The following is a 21,747-nucleotide window of genomic DNA, read 5'->3' on the forward strand; positions in this document are numbered from 1 at the left end:
CTACAGCTAACTGAGGACACACAGAGCAGTGTGGAAATATATCTATATATTAAAAAAAGCTATTATCAGTTTTAGATACAAATATCGGAATATTTACCTGAAAGTGTTATAGAGCAAAGATCAAATTTAAGATTACACTGTATGTGAACGCCACGAGCACTCTCTATAGTAATAATTTCAGTTTCCTGATAAATGTACATATCTCCAACTTGGGCAGGAAGATGTGTAATAGCTCCCCTTTCAACTGTTACTGCCTGAAAAATAAAGAAGAGATTATTTAACAAATGTAGTGTGGAACAATTACTGAATATAAGAAAATCATACCATTCTGGCAGGTGGAAATATTTCACCATAATATAATTTTGTTCTGAAATGCAGCAAAATTTACAGAGTCTGTGAAGTTCGGGAAGGCAGGTAGCTATGGGGCATTGGAATGAGTCAAGAAAAAATAGAAAACAACTTCTTGCTAAGTACATGTGACAGTAATATAAGACTTGTGAAGACTTTTTTGCACCCCAGAAGAAGGAGAAAACCAACTCAGCACCATACCCAAGCAGGTCTCAGCAGAGAAGAGCAGCAAATGGAAGTAAACCAGAAACTTCAGAACTAAGTGCTGATCTTATAAGGTTTCACCAAATGTGCAGTCACTAATAAATAAAACTGATAAATTTCAAACACTGTACTGCTAGAAACTTAACTTAAAGATGTCACAGTCCAGAGTCTAACTGAAGACTAGCTGCAGGGAGACACACTGAAATTTGTATATCTTCCAGACTTCGCACTAGGCTGTCACTTCTACAGGAAAGGAAAAAGTTATGGGGGCAGCTGTATCCATGTTAAAAGTCATATCACATTTGTGCCCTTTCAGTTCTCAGAAGATATTCCCAGAGAAAGCGGTCTGGAAATATTAGGTTGTGAACTACTACAGGGAAATATGGCCATAATTTGTTTGTACAGGACAATCAATAGTGACATGAATGCTTCGTTACAAAATTTAGAACGTCTCCTTTACAAGCTATCAAAAAATAACAGGTGTCAGATTATTCATGGTGACTTTAATATTGATTTTCCTGTGTAGTCCAAATAATAAACTGACATACTGAACCTCCTCGTTTTACACTGCTGCAAATTATGGTGCAAGGAGTGTGGCATAGTGGCTAGTGTCACTGCCTTGCATGCTGCAGGTTGCCAGTTCAAACCCAAGCACCAGCAATTATATATTTATGATTTATCATTTCTGGAAGTTTCTTGAAGCATCTTATGTTTGTGTATTCTGGAGTATTCAATATTTGTACAAATACCAATATTCTATAATATTCAATGTCTGTATAAATAGCTATACTCTCTGTCCAAATCAGTACTGTTCTGGATGTACATTTGTGATCCCAATGAATGTACTTTCAGTGCTAAGTATTGTATTTCACTGATGACCTAGCTTTTGGATTTGAACTTTAATGTGGTTACAACATGATATCGTTTGGTGGAGACACTGGGTACACCAAAACATCTATATCAGTGTGGCTCCAATTAGGCAATAAAAAATCTGTTTCCTAAATGGACAGGAACCAGAATACAAGTAGTACATCATTCCCATGATTCATAGATTCAGGAGACCAATGGATTCCAAGCTAGCTATAAGTCACCAGCACATCAAGCACCCATATCAGTGTTCTCTGAAAATTTTGGTCAGGACCTGATGAAATGACTACAAGATCCTGACTGATTCATCAAATACAAAAGGTAGAATGACATGATGTGTTTGGCAAATGTGTGGTTTTACTTGGATGACACAGGCCAGCAGTAGTTTGATTGCAACAAACAGATGCTCTCAATAGCTGGGATAGGTTCCAGGCTGAGGTTTGGTGACAATTAGCAGCAAGTCCGCTTACTGTAGGAACAATTGAATAACAGGGTTCAACATCATGGGAAAATGACACAGTCCTATGTACAGATTGATTTGGCCTATGTCATGCTGTGGGTCCAAATATGACAAAAGCTAACAAAATATCACACTTGATGAAAGAAGTTGCAAAGACATGTACCAAGCTCTTTTGGTAAAGAATGTCATAACAACCTAGGAATTCATCGAGTGGTGCCAGCACATCAAGAAAATGCAACAGAAGGGAGCTGGATAAAAGTATGGCTGACTCCCATACGTGGTCAGTACTGCAGTTATGAGATATTAGCAAAACTTTACCAAGTGATATAGTACAGTGGTTAGCACACTGGACTCACATTCTGGAGAACAACAGTTTGAATCACAACCTGTCAATCCAGATTTACGCTTCCTGTGATTTCCCTAAATCACTACAGGGAAATGCTGGGATGGTTCCTTTGTAAAGGCCTCAGCTGATTTCATTCCCAATCCTTTTCTAAATCAACCTTGTGCTCTGTCCCTAAAGACCTTGCTGTTGACAGGATGTTAAACTCTAATCTCTCTTCTTTTTAGCATGACCTAACCTCCCTCATACGTCAGGTAGTGAGAGAAGCAATACAGTTGTTTATGGCAACCATAACTGTTGGACCAAGTAAGAAAGAGATGGTGGCAATGAATGTTGACCCTATAAATCAGGAGGTAACAGAAAATATTGAAGAAGAGGTGTATTGATCTTAAGCACCAATTTCTGCCATCATTTGAATATACCAGGGAGAACAGACTAAGTCGGACTTCTCCCGCAGTCACTAAACGACAACACAGCAGCGACCGACGTAGGTCAAACCAACTCCTGCTCCAAATATAATGCCCCATAGAAGAACAGACATTTGGAAGACAGAGGACAACATGCCAGCATGTTTCCATTGTGTACACATTGCACACGACTCCAGAGAAACAAAGTGAGTTTTTTTAAACGTTTCATCCACATTTTGCAGCTGTGAATGTGACTGTATTCAGTACTCAGGAAGTTGAATAAAAACGCCTTCAGTCAAAATTTTTTGTGTTTTATTAAATTATATGGTGCATTTCAGACTCTGTGGATCCATCTTCAGGTGCAAATCATCTCATACATAATTTACATTTGCTCTTAAGTGAGATGAAATGCGTTTTTCTGTTCTGAAAAAGTTAGATTTTAAGTTATTATTTTGTGAATCAAGTGCAGAAAATGTGGGAGAAACAGTGGAAAAAATAGTGAAAAACTTATTGAACAAAGAAGGGAGAACATTTTTAACCTTTTGAGGTCAGCAAACATTGACTTATTCAGTCTCTCATCACACACCATGTCACTAATAAATAAACCAATGTATGGTGACCCCAAAAGGTTAAAAATGTTCTTCCTTTGTTTGTTCAGTATGTTTTTCACCATTTTTTCACTGTTTTTCACATATATTTCTGCACTCAATTCACAAAATACTAAAACTTACAACTAACTTTCTCATAAGAGGAAAATACATTTTACCTCACTCACGAACAAATGTGAATTATGTATTAGATGATTTGTACTTGAAGATGGACCCACAGCTTCTAAAATGCATCATGTAATTTAATAAATAAAACAAGAAAAAATTGTGACTAAAGGCGTTTTTATTCAAAAGGTGAGTTTTTGATGACAACTGTGCCACCAGATGTCTACATCACAACAGTTATATTCATACCAGTTAACTGCAGATTTTAACAACCTGTGGGATGAAGACTATTGCCATACCTTGGATGACATTGCTCCCCAACATGTAATATCTGCTTCCCATTATCATACCAAGGTACCAGCTGCTTGCCTACCAACCAACTTCAGGACAACTAAGCAAGGTGACCACCTATGGAGGGGAGACTGCCATAGATGCTATCTGGGGAACATCCACAAATTAGAAAGTGCTCATATAAAATGTCACCATCTGAATGACAGATAATTTGGGAAGAATAAAGACAGCTCATGGAATCTCCACACCAACTATCAATGACTGAACAAAATCATGAAGAAAGATTTCTATGAGTTTTAAGTTACGTTGTTTGGATTGTGTAACACTCCAGCCGCCTTCAAATGCATGACTGATTATCTGTTTCAAAACCTTAATGGACTCTGCATATTTGCTATCTGGATGTTTTTGAAGATGTACGAAGAAAATTTAAACTGCCTGACAACCATGTTAAAGTGTTTTCAGACTGTAGGCTTCCACCTGAATCCAAGAAAGTGCATCTTTGGCATCTAACAAGGTGCTAGCATCTTCTCTAGTTTGAGCAATGGATAATTAAAATACTGAGCCAGAACTTGACACTGATGCAGGGGTTACCAGATAGACGCAGTTATAGTGGAAATTCAGGATGGTGATGAAAAGGTGATATCTTATACTTCCAGATTTCTCTCCAAGTGTGAGATATTAAGCTATAACACTGACAGAATGACCTGCAGTGGTTTGTGTCACCAATAAGTTGTGGTTGTATTTATTTGCTAATGTATGTGCTGGACACACCATTCTCTGTGCTGAGTGTTCAGCCTTGAACATCTATAGGCTCAGCTGGCAAGGCAGGCACTGATGCTTTAGGAGTATATTGTCACAGCAGTACACAAAAGTGGGCACAAATACAAGTCTGATGATGTCTTTCAAGGAATCCTTTCTTGGAACCCAGCACCATGGATAACATCTCAGTTATCACCACATTAAATGACATTGTTGCTGAACAGAGGGAAGATTCAGCACTGCTAAAAGCCATAGAAGTCTTGAGGAAGAAGGAAATGACTAAAGGAGAATTCCAATTAATAAACAGAGCACTGTATAAAAGGAACTATGATCCAATGGGTTGGAAATGGTTGCTCATCTTAGTATATTCTCTACACCCAGCTATCCTTAAGTATTTCCACCTGGGATTCGTGTAGACAGAATCAGATGCAAATACCACTGACCAGAACTCTAACAATCCATTACACACTATACGTTCATTCTTTCAGCATCTTTAGGACATTCTCACATGGTTGAAGCAAACCTGTGACCATTCATGCTGTCCTTCTTGATATTCAGTCAATATGCCCTCTTAGTTGTATTTGGTATGTGTCCCACACATTTGAGCAATACTCTAGGCTGAGTCACATGAGAATTTTTATGGAATCTCCTTTGTAGACTCACTGTATTTCCCTAGTATGCTACCAATGAGCAGTCTAATACATGTTTTACTATGATTGAGCCTATGGGATTGTTTCACTTCATGCCCTGCAAATTGCTATGCTCAGGTATTTGTGTGAGTTGACCAATTCCAACTGTGACTCACTGATATTATAGTCATAATCTACATCATTTTCTCATTTTGTAAAGTGCACAATTTTATATTTTTGAACATTTAAGGCAAGTTGGCATTCTTGTAGACAATTGGAACCTATGCTTTCTTCCAGCTACAGGGCACAGCTTATATGTTTATGGGATCTACAGTAGATTATAGTTAAAAGATGGACTAACACTGCCAAAAATTCACTATGGAATATGATAGTTATTCCACTAGACTCTGGAGCTCTGTTCAGTTTTAATGATTTCAGCTGTTTCTAAGTGCCTCTGACATCAACATCTATTTCATTCATGTTTTCAATTGTATGAACATTAAATTGGAGCAATGCTCCTGGATTTTCCTGTGTAAAATGAACATTTGAAAATGGAGTTAAACTTTTCTGCTTTTTCTTTGCTCAATTTCAGTTCCTGTTCCATCCATGAGTGACTGGTCAGTATCTTTGGTGCTAATAACAATATTGACATGTAACCAGATTTAGTTTAGGTTTTGTAAAAGATCTTTCACCAACATTCAGCTGCAGTCATCACAGAAAGCTTCATGCATTGTTTTCTTGATAACCAAACATGTTTCATTCAGCATCTCTGTATCTATAGTCTTATGCTTTGTTTTACACCTATTACACAGAATTCTCCATTTCTTTAGAAGTTTCTTTACTATGGCTGTATACCAAAGATGTTCCTGACTATCATGAACTGTCTTACGAGATGCCTGTCCATCCACAGCATGGTCTCCCATTCTTTTAAACTTGAGCCATAATTCATCAATGTGCTCCTGTCTTGAGCTAAAAGTTTCAAGTTCCTCATTGAGATATGACACTACTGCTTCTCTATATGGTTTAGCAATTACCTAAATCTGTCTACTTCTTTTAGTTGCCCTTTGCACTTCAGTGGTCACTATTCCTAGGTCTGACTTGAGGTTTGCTGATAAAAGTTTTGATGTGGACATCCTCAAAAAGGTCAGATCTGTTTGTTTCCATTATATGTAATATGTTTCCAACATGAGTGCAGTTCCATACTGCCTGTGATAGCTAGTTTTCAGAGACATTATTTAATAATATTTTGCAGGATATCTTCTCATGCCTAATACTACCAAAACTGTGGTTATCTAAATTCAGTGTTGAATGATTAGTCTTCTGTTATAATAGCAGTATGATTAGGGCACTTATGTACTTGTGAGCTGAGATCTTCTCTTAAGTTTTCAGATATATTAGGAGATGACTCTGATGGTCAACAGAAGGATCCAATTATAGTTTTATGACTATCCCTCACACTTAGTTTTCCCCAAACAATTTCATATGCAGCTCAGTGGATTTGAGTTTCTTGTCTACTGCAACAAATACATCACTTCCCATTAGCATTAGCATATCCTTTGATATATGCTTAAATTTTCCCCAGAACCTCACTGCTGTCAAGTTTTAATTATAACCAACTTTCTGTACCTAATATTATAAGAGCCTTGCTGCATTTTAGGAGTGCTTCAAATTCTAGCACTTTGTTGTGAATGATTCAGCAGTTAACCACTCTGATTTTAATACTGTCACCTGCAGGGGGCACTGATTATTCCCAGTCTCCTACAGATTTCATTATATGGACTGGGTAGAATCACCTAACCTAAAAAACCTTTGTGTGCACACTGTGAACAGTCAGCTAACTAGGAAACAGCCCCCAATAAGAAGTGCTCACTTGATTCATATATGGGAAACTTACAGTCTCACCCATATTGTGAAAGTCTAGCAAATCACAGCCTAGCTTGTCACAGAAACTTTGAAGTCTCTGGTTCAAGCCCTCCACTTGACTCAGAAATAATGGGACATGATCTGTTCTGAGGAAAATACTGCAAATTGTGAGCTTCATTGGAACTTGAGCAGCTGTTCCTGCTAATCACTGGAATGATCCAGGTGTGACCTCAGATCCCAGATATCAGGCATCGTTTGTCCAAATGTATGGCACAATCTGCAGTGATTGTTAGAATAGCCTCTTCATCATGTTGAATGAGGCCCCCAGGCACACAGACAGGGTGCTGACATGTCACTCACAGTCAAATGGAGAAGTACTGATAGATTATCTATTTCCTGCAGGAGAGGCAGGACCCACAGTTTGTGAGGTATATTTGGTACCTCTGGTAGATGATTCTCAGTAGCTCTCACAACACAACCATTCACAGTAGTTTCATACTGCTTGACAGTAGTCAGGATGGTTTCTAGCTGATAATGAACAGCAACTAACTCAACCTGATCCTGAAAAGAGCTGTTCTGAGGAAAAAGAGCATACACAGTGGGACTCCATTATCCCTGGTGCAATATTTTACAGAACAGTAAACAAATAGCTGCTGATCCTCTTTTAATTTATGGGTGTGGTATACTACAAGTATCACCACTACCCTTTGAGAGTTTAAACAATTAACAGCCAAATAAGATATCTATTATGACAACATAAAAACTTGGTACAAAATTTTGCTGTTACTCTCAAACATTTTATGGCCACTAACAAAGTTGACAATAGTGTTACTATATGAAAAATACAGATAACACACTTCTGTTAAAACAGAAAATTAATCTTAAATGAAATGGTGGTTATTTATGGTAACTGTAAATCACAAATGCTGATTCACTACGTAGTAGCTTACGCACAAGACTCATAAATTATGAAACTTCTCGAAAATGTACATTTCCAAGTGTCTGAAAATAAATTATTCTCACATAAGTATATAAAGATGTCAGGGAATGACTGGTTTTGAATCAGGAGACTGTAGCCAAAAGTTTCTAGTTAACAACTGATAGACTTGTTTTGAATGAGGATACTGTAACCAAAAGGTTCTAAAATGCACAAATTAGTTAACAATTGATAATATACAACAAGTTTTTCACATCATTCAAATATTTTTGAAAACACACAATATATCACAATATACATGAGCATTAACACAAGCAATGAAAGATTATCTGAAAACAGCATGAGCAGTAGAATTTTAGAATGTAGAATTTTGAATTGGATCTTGTGGTATCAATAGTCATGATGCCACAGTATAGTTTCATAGGTTGGCACTACCATGAGACACCGACAACAGCACCCTCTAGCTGGTGCTGTGCAGCTCTATGAGCTCCACTACAGATTCGCCCATTTAATCAGGTGCAGTCAGCCAGGACACTTTGCTTAAGCATCGTACCTACATACAAAGTTATGTAATCATTTATCACCTTGTTATCACCTTGTTTTTGCACCAGTAAACCACATTCTTGCACTACCGACTTGTATTACCTTTTCCAGTTCCTACCCACACACTGCCTCACAGGTGGGATACAAAAAATGTTCAAATGTGTGTGAAATCTTACACGAATTAACTGCTAATCTCATCAGTCCCTAAGCTTACACACTACTTAACCTAAATTATCCTAAGGACAAACACACCACCCATGCCTGAGGGAGGACTCGAACCTCCACCGGGATACAAAATTTTGGCGACGATGATGCCGCATTTCATCTCATATCATTTTCTATTTTTGCTCGGTACTGCTTCAGCTTTTTTTTGTGATTTCAAAGTGTGAATGTGTGGGTGTATGACTGTTTCCCCCAGTTGCTATATAACTTTCATTTGTGTACACCATGGCTTCGCCACAGTAACAGGCTTTGCTGTCCGATCTTGTACGTTTTCAGGCTCAGCAATGATGCAGCTGCATACTGCCATAAATGGACTGGTCACACTACAAACTGCAGCTACTTCAGCACCTCTGACTCCACCACCTGTACCGACGCTGTCGCCGTCGGCGCCGCCATTTTGTGCCTTCAGTCCAGAAATTAAACACTGACCACAATACATCGCCCAGCTTGAGGCACACTTCACAGCTTACAATGTACCAAGTACACAGTGGCTTGCTTTTTTCATTGCCAACGTGGGTGTTGTGTTGTACCATGTGCTTGTGAAATTGTTTCCCACCACCCATCCAGAAATTAAAACGTACGACGAAGTGATTGATGCTTTGAACTGCCACTTCTGTGACAGTGTAAATATAGTAGCTGCATGTTACAAATTCTTTCATCTCTGGCGTGGCCCTTCTCAGTCAAATAAGTCTTGGTTAGCGGACCTTCAGGGACTAATTTCTGATTGTGATTTTAATTGCTCATGTGGACGCTCATATGTGGATATAATGATTAGAGACACTATTGCACAGAATGTGGTGGATCACCACATCCGCAACAAATCCTCAGATTTGAAAACCTGTCTTTGCAGGAAGTAGTGGACTTGCTAGACAGACAAGATACTTTAGGCATGGCTACTTCCATGTTCAACATGACCTCATGTGTGTGTACTGTTAGTGTGGCACAACACATGCCCTTCCGCCTGGTCCCAGCCCAGCCAGCCACGACGCACCGCTCACACGCATGTAAACACGTCTCAAACCAGGCACCCACTAAGAAACTGAAATAATGCCCAAACTGCTTTCATGCCCACCCACAGGACAGTTGCCCATCCCGTCAAGAACAGTGTTACTTTTTTAATAAGAAAGGACATGTGCAAGCTGTGTGCAGTAAGAGAAACAATAATTCTGAACTTGTCTCCTGTTTGCTTAAATCGCGTGGGTGTCACTGCAATGCCAACTGCCATGATCATGATTCACATCAGCCGATGGATGTTAATGCCATTTATTCAAAGCCTTCTGCTTCACTTGTGACAATGATTCAGCGTGTGAATCAAGTTTTGCCAGACACTTCCTCTCGCATTCAGAGTAATTCGAGGAAACTTTTTGTGACTTTGCACATTTGTGGACATTCTCTTTGCTTGCACCTGGACACTGGTACGTCAGTTTCTTCACTGAACAAATCTACATATGACTTGCTTGGTTCGCCCCCACTTCATCGTTCGCATTCCATGCTGACTGCATTTACTGGACAGGAAATCTCAGCGTTTAGCGTGTGTAGTTTGCAAGCCACATATGGTGCAACGACCCGTACAGTTTCTTTCCATGTGCTCCACTCTAGTGATGCTACAAACATTTTTGGCATGCACGCATTTGAACTTTTTGGCCTTGCAATTCAGGACAATGTACTTTGCATCAATGCTAGTGACCATGCCGACAGTGTTGCCGCACTGTGTGATGATTTTGCTGAACTCTTTAATGATGGCCTTGGTTGTGCCACAGACTTTGCAGTGCATGTTGTAATTAAAGACAATGCCATGCCTATTTTCCGGCACGCACGCCCAGTACTGCATGCACTGTGTGATGCCGTAGCTGCTGAACTTAAGCATTTGCAAGACAGTGGTGTCATTGAACCTGTTTCTGCTTCGCCATGGGCTTCACCTATCATGTGTGTGAAGAAACCAAATGGTCGTCTCCATATTTGTGCTGACTTTAAGTCAACAGTAAATCCCCAGACAGTGGTAGCTACATTTCCCTTACTATGTCCGGAAGATATTTTTGATAAGCTTGGTGTGGGAAAATTCTTTTCCACGATTGACTTGCGGGACCCCTACTTCCAGATTCCGCTTGATGAACAGTCACAGCGCTATTTTGTGATCAACACCTGCCTTGTATTGTTCAAGTTTCGCCGCCTTCTGCTCGGTTGTACTTCGGCTCCAGCTATTTTACAGTCTTATTTGCAACAGTTGTGTGCCACTGTCCCTGGTTGTGTCAATTATCTGGATGATATAGTTGTATCAGGTCACACTCCTGACGAACATTTGCAGAATTTGGGTGCCTTGTTTACTGCACTTTTTCAGTCAGGACTAAAGTGTAACAGGGACAAGTGAAAATTTTTCAAACTGAGATTCAGTATTTAGGACATGTGATTAACGGACAGGGTATCCACCCCTCAACACCACATCTCAGTGCAATTAGAGACTTGCCAGCACCCAGGAACTTGAAAGAACTTCAGTCTGTGTTGGGAAAAATCACTTACTATATTCGGTTTATACCAAATGCAGCGCAGATTGTGGCGCTTTTGCATCGCCTTTGGCTTAAGAACGTTCCTTTTGTTTGGGCTTCGGAATAAGCCACTGCTTTCCACAAGCCCAAATCTGCTTTGTTGAGTGATCGCTGTTTGATTCCTATCGATCCCTCCAAACCACTTGTTTTGGCTGTCGATGCATCTTCTCACACACATCGGCGCGGTTCTCTCACCCTGCATTAATTCTGTCGATCGCTTTTGTGTTTAAGTTGCTCAGTTCTGCCCAGCAAAACTATTCTCAAATCAAGAAAGAAGCTTTAGCTATTGTATATGGCACAACTAAGTTTCATGATTTTTTGCATGCTCACAAGTTCAATTTGGTAACCAACCATAAGCCTTTGACATCGTCGTTCCATCCATCAAAGCCAGTTCCGGCCCGTACTGCACAAAAGTTGCAACATTGGTCTTTGTTTTTGTTTAACTACAATTACGAAATTTTGTTTCGGCCTACGGCCCAGAATGGCAATGCTGATGCATTGTCTCATCTGCCTATCGGTCCTGATGAAGTGTTTGATTCTTCCGAACTGTCCTGCACGTTTATTGATTCGCAAGATAAGGAATTAGCTGATGGTTTTCTGGTGGATTTTCATCGCATTGCTGCCACAACAGCCGCCGATGCTTCTTTGCAGATTCTTTTGCAGTATCTTCATACTCAATGGCCTCCATCTGCTACGCAAATTCGTGATCCACTTGTTTGACGTTACTTCGCGTAACGTCACAACTTGTCTGTACATATCTTGTTACGAACTGACAATGATCAGTCTCATGTGGTTGTACCTTGTTCGTTGCAGTCAGAAATCCTCTGACTACTGCATGCTGGTCATTGGGGTATAGTGCGGACAAAGCAATTAGCGTGTCGTCACTGCACTTGGGTCGGCATTGATAGACAAATTGAGAATTTGCTTGCTAACTGTCAATCTTGCTTGGAGCATCAATCTGCTCCCCACCAGTGCTTCTTTGCGTAGCCAACTCCTACTGCGCCTTGGCAGCACATTCATATTAATTTTGCTGGTCCTTTCTGGGACACCCACTGGTTGATCATTATTGATGCATACAGCAACTTTCCTTTTGTTGTAAATATGTCTTCTACTACATCTGCGAGTACTATTTGGGCTTTGACATCTATTTTTTGCATTGAGGGCCTTCCTGAAGTTATTGTCTCCAATAATGGTCCCCACTTCGTTTCCTCAGAGTTTGAAGCATCCTGTGTTGCTAATGGCATTCGCCATCTGACCCCCGCCCCATTCCACCCCCAGTTGAACGACGAGGCTGAATGCTTTGTGCATACATTTAAGTCACAGGTGAGCAAGTTGCATGCCATGCACTCAAAAAGACATATAATGTTTTTGACTGTCAACAAAACACCAGATACTAAAACAGCTGCAAATGAAAACATACATCAGAAACATGGTAAAAAAATTGGATGATTCAAGCCCTGAAATTAAAAAAATCCCATTACTTTCGCATCACAATTCTTAAATGAATGGTACATACCAGCAGATAAAGTTAACATATTTCAGCCATTATTTAGAGGAAGTCAAATTTTGCTGCCAATTGGGTTTCAAGTGGCCATGGTGTGCCCATCATGTCCTCACACATGAGGGTGTTTCATCCATGCCATACCTCCAGGAAAGAAAACAGCACATCAAGATAACATATGAAGTAAATGGGACATTCAAAACTCATCAGTCAAATTTATTAGTTGTCAGACATGGAGTTCCCCAAGGTTCCATATTGGGACCAATTCTCTTCTTATTATATGTAAACAATTTACATATAAACAGTGAAAACAGTAAGCTATATCAATTTGTAGATGGCACCAGCATCTTAATTACAGGAAGTAGCAAAGAAAACTTTGAAAATGACATTAAGACCATTACAGAGAAGATAATACAGAACTTTGATGCAAACAGTTTGATTATAAGTCTGGAAAAAACTGTTCCACTGGACCACCCAGAACAGGACAACAGCAAATCCTCCTGTAGAAATAAGTGGACAAAAAATGGGGAGTACAAAATTTCTTGGTATATGGACCCAAAAAAATATGAAATGGGATACACACTTGGACTATGTGAACAAAAAACTGAGTAAAACATGTTTCGTAATGAGAGTAATAGAAGCTGTATATCAAATGATAATCTAAGGATCATATATTTTGCTTGTGTTCATTCAATATTGAAATATGGTGTAGTGTTTTGGAGAAATTGTGGAGCTGGACAGAAATCATTTAGATTACTGGAAGGGTTAGATCAAAGATCATCATGCAAGCCACTATTTAGGAAAAATAAAATACTACCACTTCCATGTATTCATATACTTCGAAATGTAATTATTATAAAAGAAGAACTAAACAGCAGCAGTCTGATCATGACCCATAATGAATCTGTACATAGCTACCACACAAGACAAATAAATGATGTACGTGTGCAACAGACAAACACAGCACTATTACAGAAAGGCATACTCCACCCTGGCATCCAATTATACAATGCACTACCCAAATCCACAAAAATAATAATGGACTTAAACAAGTTAAAATCAACTGTGAAGGATTACTTGGTTGAGCACTGCTCGTATACAGTAAGAGAATGCCTAGAAAAACAAATCTGCCTCACCAATTAAGACTGTTTTTACAAAATGTTTAGAGTAATAAATATTGTATAAATTTATCTTTCGTTAAAATGATGTCTGAAAAATAAGAAAAAAGTCAATGAATGTGTATTGTAATTAATGATTGGTCCAGTATCTTTTGTACACTGTACAGTCCTATATTCACAGGACCAATAAATAAACAGGTAAATAAGTAGGCACCACGTATTTTTTGGAGGCTTTCAAGATTTTTCACCATTGAGTGTGATGCTGCTTGATATTGAAATATGGTGTAGTGTTTTGGAGAAATTGTGGAGCTGGACAGAAATCATTTAGATTACTGGAAGGGTTAGATCAAAGATCATCATGCAAGCCACTATTTAGGAAAAATAAAATACTACCACTTCCATGTATTCATATACTTCGAAATGTAATTATTATAAAAGAAGAACTAAACAGCAGCAGTCTGATCATGACCCGTAATGAATCTGTACATAGCTACCACACAAGACAAATAAATGATGTACGTGTGCAAGCGTGATGGTGACCATAAACATTCCCTATTTTTAAGAGATATCTGATCAGTGCAATTTGAACTCTTGGCATGTATCGTCCAAGAGAGACTATGCTAAATAACAGCTGCAATGTATTAACTTTACCTGCTAGTATGTTCCATCCACTTGTATGTGAAATTTATACAATTGTACATTGGTGTTAACACGTATGTGATGGTATTCTAATTAGTTCGTGCATTATCTATAGCACTTATGATGGTCACTCAGTGACCAAAATCCAGATCTGCTCCAATAAACACAAATTGTGACTGATTGCTGTACTTTCTTTCACCAAGTGAGATAGCTACAGAGATTGCTGCTGTACCACATGGGTGCAAATGGTCCAATAAACTGATAACAGGAAAGGCAAGCAGAAATAAACTGTATTTGCATTGTGCAAATGACACAATCATACAGCTAATATGTAAGAGTCACAAATAATTTTCATGGAACTATGTGATTTATAAAAGATAAGGTTAAGTAATCTCAAATGTTCATTTCAAGCAGGCACAATAGAGATTAGTACAGTAAAATTATAACTGTTAGAGTACAGTATATTACCAAAATGATATTACCACTGCCCACCATGGGATTGAATGCCACCTGGTGATGTTGTGGGTGCATAATACAGCAAGGAAAGTCTATAACTAGAGAAGAGACAAATTGCGTTATCATACCAGTGATAATATTGGCAGCAGATATGGAAATCACTGACATAGGTGACTCTGTCAAAGGGCAGATTGTTATGGCCTGGTGCCTGGGAAAGTCCATCTTGGAAACTGAGAAGCTCACTGACTGTGCATTTTCTACAGTCATAGTCATCCACAGAAAGTCACTGAAGGATGATAAAACCATGATTAGATGACAAGGCATTGACTGTCCATGCTTCACCACAGAATGTGGAAGTTGGAGGCTTGCATGATATGTAAAGCAACTCTGATGACAGAATACAATTCTGGTGCCCAGGTTGATGGTTGTGCCTAGATAAAATATCATCCAGGTGAACAGCTACTCAAATGGTGGCTGGTGAGGGCATTATTATGCCGTAGGGGAAATTCACCTGGGCTTCTATGTAAGCTGCAGTAGTAATTGAAGGCACCATGGCAGCTGAGGGCTACATAAACATTATTTTCGGGGAAATTCAGCTTGACTTCTATGGGGTCTGCAGCAGTAATTAAAGGCACCATGGCAGCTCAGGACTGCATGAACATTACTGAAGGCCACCTGCATCCCTTCATGCCTGATGACATCCATGAGAGTGATGTTATCTTCCAGGAAGATAACTGTCAATGTCACAAGGTCATAATCATGCTACAGTTGTTTGAGGAGTGTGATAATGAATGATGTCTTGGCCAACAAATTTGCCTGATATACCATCAACTTGTAATTCTGAGAATTATATGAGCTATACTAAGAGATCTGGTGCCCCATACCGCCAGAAATCTGCCAACAATTTTTCAAATCCATTCCACCCACAATCACTGCTTCACTGATGATGATGATAATGTGTTATGGGCATGTAACAGCAAGGTCTTTGGTGTCTTGGATACACTATTATATTTCAAAGGTCAACCAACACACTACTAATAAGGCGGTAATAAAGTTTTGGATAACCAATGTATGTTGCAAAGCTGTGTAACACACTCACTAGCAAATAAAGTTAAACACCTAGGAGGAATGGTATGACATACATGCAATCACATACACAAATATACCATCAGCAGGTATGTAAATCATTAAGAGTTGCCACTATCTATAACGCCAAACAGAGTGCATTAGTGTTGTCATTATGTGATCATGTTATGAGATCTGACAGGGTATGTACTGTGTCTGATGGTTACTGAGTATTGTGAAGAACCAGCACACTACAATAACTACAAGAACAACGAGAACCACAACAATAATAATAATGTCACATACAAGAATAACCAGTGAGGATAGTTGAGCACTTTAAAATGATGCTTCTGGGAAATGGGGAAGTGAGTCTGCTCTGGATCATATCCACCTCACAGAATAATGATGAGGGCTGGAGGCATGGGTGAGGCTTTTAGGTGGTTTTTGACATCCAACCAGGTAAATACTGCCCTGGTACTCACGTTGTGTCTCGGATACAAGCTAGCATGTAGAAAACTTTTCCCACACTTGAACACACATTTACTCTAGACACAGACACAGACAGATTGCATACATAGATTCCATACTGGGATAGTGATGGCCTCAGGAAGAGAATCTGGCCTCCAACTACCACTAACATTGCCCCAATCCTTATAACAATGTTGGCTGCATAAAAGAAATGGACCAAGGAAAAGGGACAAGAAGAAGATAAATAAATGAAAAAATAATAAAAGCATGTCCAATCCCATTAGAAACAGAAAATTCTTAAATTTTAAATCTTTATAATTTATTCATTGGATTTTAATCTTTTATCACTATGCTTGTGTTTTGTATGCTGTCCAGTCACATTAATGTGACCACCACCTATGTTTGATGTCAATGTGCAATAACCACTCACATGGATGGCAGCTGGCGACACTTGAAATGGAGAGTATATAAACTGTGTACGGAAGATGCAGAACACATTATCATAGTGTGCAAATGGGAGCAATTTACCTAACATCCAAAAGTGTATGATCATTGGCTTTTGGGCCAAGGGTGGAATCATTTCCAATGCACCTAAGTTCATAAACTGTGTTAAAGTATACCATGCATGGCAAAATGATGCTAAAAAAATAAAATAATAGTAATAACAATAATAATATGCCAAGGTAACTGTGGTGTATCATGGGCCAGAAGTGACAGGAGTGAACGATGACTGCAGAGATGTGTATGGTTGAGTAGATGTGCAACTGTTGAGAAACTGACAACCCAGATGGATTGAGGGGCTATCAGCAGCATCTCCTTAATGGATGTTCAGTGAATGTTGCTGCATATGGGACTCTGCAGCAGGTGCCTGGTTCATGCACCCATGCTGACTGCTGTTCATCGGTGGTGAAGGTGTGGAACTTGCACGCCAAAACAACTGGACATCCACTGAGTGGCGACAGGTTTACTTTTCAGATGAATCATATTTTTTGCTGCATCGGACAGATGCCCTTTAGTGTGTACAGCCCTGCAACTATTGTTCAAAGGGTCCAGGTCAGAGGAGGCAGAGGAGCAGGTCTGGGTATTGTTTTTGTGGCATTTCCTGGGTGATATTGTCATTCTGGAAGGCACAACAGACCAAGACAGGAATGCATTTATCCTTGGGAACCATGTCCACCCTTACGTGCAGTTTGTTTTTCCTTGGTATTATGGCATCTATCAGCAGGAAAATGTGTCACACAGCAGGAAAATGTGTCACACAGCTTGCAGTATATGTGTGCAATTCAAAAAGTAATAGGATGAGTTTACCATACTCCCCTGATCACCTTACCCCCCTGCCCTCCTCCCAGATTTAAACCAAATCAAGAATCAGTGGGACCACCTCGATTGGGCTGTTCATGTGCATGTACCCTCAGCCATGAAACCTATTGCAGCTGGCCATGGCACTGGAATTGGCATTGCTCCACATTCCTGTTGATACCTTCCATATCCTCATTGACTCCCTTCATGTACATCTGCACTGCAAAAGATGGTTATGTTGGCTTCTGACAGGTGGTCACATTAACGTCACTGGGCTTTGTACAACAGTATAAAAATAGTGAAATATTAACTTGCCATCTTTATGTTTTAAATATTATTGCAATAACCATATCATGGATGATCTCACACACTTACATCATTAAACAGATCCACTTGCACCACATGTTCATCAATTAGTAGCACAATGTCATACAAATGTCCTTCCATCACTGGATCACTGACCAGCAGTATTGAAAAGTTCCTATCAGAAAAATCTGTTGACAGAAGGTAGGAGCAAGCTCCCCGGAATTCAAAAAATTTCTGATCAAATGTCATGAAGTGTTGTGGTGCAACTATCAATGCATGACCTGTGAAAAATAGTATATAAACAATTAATAGTGCAATTTGCTCACATCTTGTTCTTATTAGATATTTACTTATATTAACTACAATAGATTCCAGAGTAATACAAAAGTCCATAAGCTACAATATTATGTGGTAATGTGATTGTTGGTCTCAACAGAACAGTTACTATAGAACAAGTAAGTTTGGTTTGAATTAATAACTGTTTGCTAACACAAAACAGGAAAAATGAAAAGCCATTTATATAAATAATATCAGACCAGAAAAAGTTTCAGGTAAAAGCTTGATGTTAATAAGCCACAACATGCCTCTCTGCATGTTTAAAACCTTCTACACAAGCATTTCAACCAAGAGATAGAACTCATCTTTGCATCACAGTTGATCAGTTAATATCAAGATATGTACAGATAAAGAGGAAAGGGTGCCAAAAAGCTGCCTTATCACATAATTTCTCAAGGAAAAATCAAAATAGAGAAAGTCATTTGCAGGGCCAGATATAATCCTATGCTTCCTTCTCCACAAAAGCAGCAAACTTATTAATGAACCATTACCTCACATTATAAATTCCCCATTCCTGAATGAAACACAAACTTATTAATGGACCATTACCTCACATTATAAATTCCCCATTCCTGAATGAAACACAAGATTGCAAAAGTTATACCTATACACAAAAAAGGAAGTAAAGATGATACTAGCAACTAAAGGCCAATTGCAGTACTCAGAATTTGGCAGTATGAGCCCATGTACCAGTATGATGTTACACCCTCTCTGGCATGGGTGCTTGCACTGATTTGGTTGGGAACGGTATCATGAAGCTGTTGTATCCTCTTCTGAGGCAAACTGGCCCACAATTCTTGTAAATTGTCCTTGATACACTGGATATTGGCACTGGGACAGAATTGACATCTGAGCTGATCCCACACATTCTATCAGTACAAATCTGGGTTTCTAGCTGGCCACAGGACAGCCTCAGCCTCAGTGCACACAGTTCATAGAGAAGCATGCCACATGTGGACAACCATTGTCCCATTAGAAAATGGTGCTACGATATCGTCATATCAGAGGTAACATGTAAGGATGCAGGATGTTCCCGATGCTGTGAGAGCTCCCTCAATCACTACTAGCCATGACATGAAGTCATACCTGGTGGCTCCCTGCACCATTACACTAGTAATATCACCTCTGTGCTTGGGTGCTTCTCCCATTAGAAGAATGGGATCTCTCTCCAGGTCACCATCATATTTACCAATGATGGTCATTCAGGATAGTGCAGCACTGCAATTCATCACTGAACATAATGCAATGTTGTTCATCATAGTCCATGATTCCCAGTCATGGAACCTTGCCAAATGCACCCATTTGTGTTGTGGTGTTATTAGCAGCCTACATATGGAATGGTAATTTCCTATTAATTTGCTACTATTCTCCAAACAAAGGTGTGGGATGACACACAATGTTGCTGGGAGTCAATTATTTGTTCTTGGATGGCAGGCCCAGGTGTGAAGGGTTATGTGTGCTTGGTGCACAGTATGACAATCCTACCCTTTGGTGGTCAGACACGATCAACTAGAAACTTGATGAAAGTTGCCCTACTGTTCCCACACAGTCCAATGTTTTATCACTGTTACATCCAAATGTGCCACAAATCTGCATACTGCATGATTCAATCAGCTAGCCAAATGGAGACCAACAATAAGGCCCCTTTCAAACACTGTAGTTCACTGATACCATTGTTTGATGTTAGTATGCAGCATTTCTGTGTCCTTCAAAGTGATCACTCAACATCTGATGCTGTTTGCACACCTTATATACCCTAACTGGGCTGGTAACAGCACTGAACATGAACAGTACTAATGCACTCTGGTGGCTGTTCTACCTGTCACAGAGAATTGTGAATCTCATCATTTAGTTATCAACCAATGTTATGAACATTTAAGAAGTTACATTGAATGTGACCAAGTCTTCAAGTTGCTTCACTTTTCAAGTGGTGCATCTGAGTACATCAGACTAAATACATTCCTGAGGAACTGGAAAATTCTATCCCCTGCTCAGTTTGGTTTCCAGGGAAAGAAAACAACAGCTGATGCACTACAGGAATTTCCACATTTTACCCTATGCCTGGCTGGGAAAAAACTACCAGCCATAGGTATTCTTCTTTATTGCACAAAGGCCATTAGCACAATTAATTACAATATTTTTCTGCTAAGGAATTGTTATTATGGAATAAGATTAACTGGCCATGCTTAGTTTAAAAGTTACCTCAAAGACTGAGAACAATATGTTCACATAAATCAGATCAAGCCTTCATGAATTTCCAGTAATGCAATTTAATCTACACAATTCATAAAACATGGGGTTTCACAAGATCAGTATTAGACACCTTATTGTTCTTGCTTCACGTAAATGACCTTCCCTTAAAGTTACCCACCAACAAAATCTTTCTATTTACTGATGACACTATAATTCTCATATCTGATGCAATGAATAGCACATACTAACTAAACTCATGGCTTAAATCAAATTGACTGCATCTTAAAGCAGATAAAACAGCTGGCCTCAGAATAAAACTCTACTGGTCCCCACTGTATCACTAAATGATATCCATTTTGAATTTGTCAATGAAACCAATTTCCTATGATATCTATCACTGACAAACTCATGTGGAAATGCCGCACTGACATAACCAGTACCAAACTGAGTACAGTATGTTTTATGGTCAGATAAATAAGAAATGTGGTAAATATTTGTACCTTGAAATTATTTTACTATGCTCTCATTCATTAAGTACTCATTTATGGAATTACAAAAGAAAGCAGTCAGAACAATACTCGCCAAACAGTGTGTGTGTGTGTGTGTGTGTGTGTGTGTGTGTGTGTGGAAACCATTGTTTAAGGAACTGAATATATTATGCTGCCCATGCCAATTAATACTAGATAAACTATATTTTACAAAGAAAAATGTCAGTAAACTGGACAGGAACTATTTATGTTCCTATTATGACACAAAATTGGTTCCTGCTGCTGCTTCATCTATATGTTTGTTCCATTGAAATACAACAGGGCTTCACCCATCTGACTTCTAGCATGAATATATAATGTCTGAAGATAGCTTTTGTTTATTCATGTAAGTGACTGTTTCCATGCATAACTGTATGTCTCTATCTGTTAGTCCCTAAATTGTCTGGTAATTGTGGCTATTGGTCTATTATGTGGAGCAACAGGGTATTGTGTGTCTAGCTGGTGGATTAGTTGGTGGGGCAACGTTTAAGTCTTCTCATGTATAGTTACTGACTTTCTTGTTATGTATGTAAGGACAGACAGTTCACCTAACAGTTTTTTGATGTGTGCATTGGGCATACATCTATCTTGATTTGCTATGGTATGGAGGATTCTATTACGTAGTGTTTGAAGTTTGTGCAAATGGATGTCTGCTGCCCTTGACCAAACTTCAGATCCATAAAGTACATTAGGGAGGATGATAGCTCTGT

General features: G+C 39.1%; 1 protein-coding gene across 1 annotated transcript in view; it reads right to left on the minus strand.

The window, feature by feature from the left end:
* LOC126469699 (apolipophorins) overlaps nucleotides 1-21,747 on the minus strand; it is a 738,135-nt gene that overhangs the window by 59,967 nt on the left and 656,421 nt on the right. The window contains exons 63-64 of the mRNA XM_050096873.1: nucleotides 18,051-18,262; nucleotides 98-254 (exon numbers count right to left, since the gene is read on the minus strand). Of these exons, the coding sequence (XP_049952830.1) occupies nucleotides 98-254; nucleotides 18,051-18,262 (369 nt within the window). The remainder of the gene's footprint in view (nucleotides 1-97; nucleotides 255-18,050; nucleotides 18,263-21,747) is intronic.

This window comes from Schistocerca serialis, chromosome 3 (assembly GCF_023864345.2).
Source record: "Schistocerca serialis cubense isolate TAMUIC-IGC-003099 chromosome 3, iqSchSeri2.2, whole genome shotgun sequence".
NCBI lineage: Eukaryota > Metazoa > Arthropoda > Insecta > Orthoptera > Acrididae > Schistocerca > Schistocerca serialis.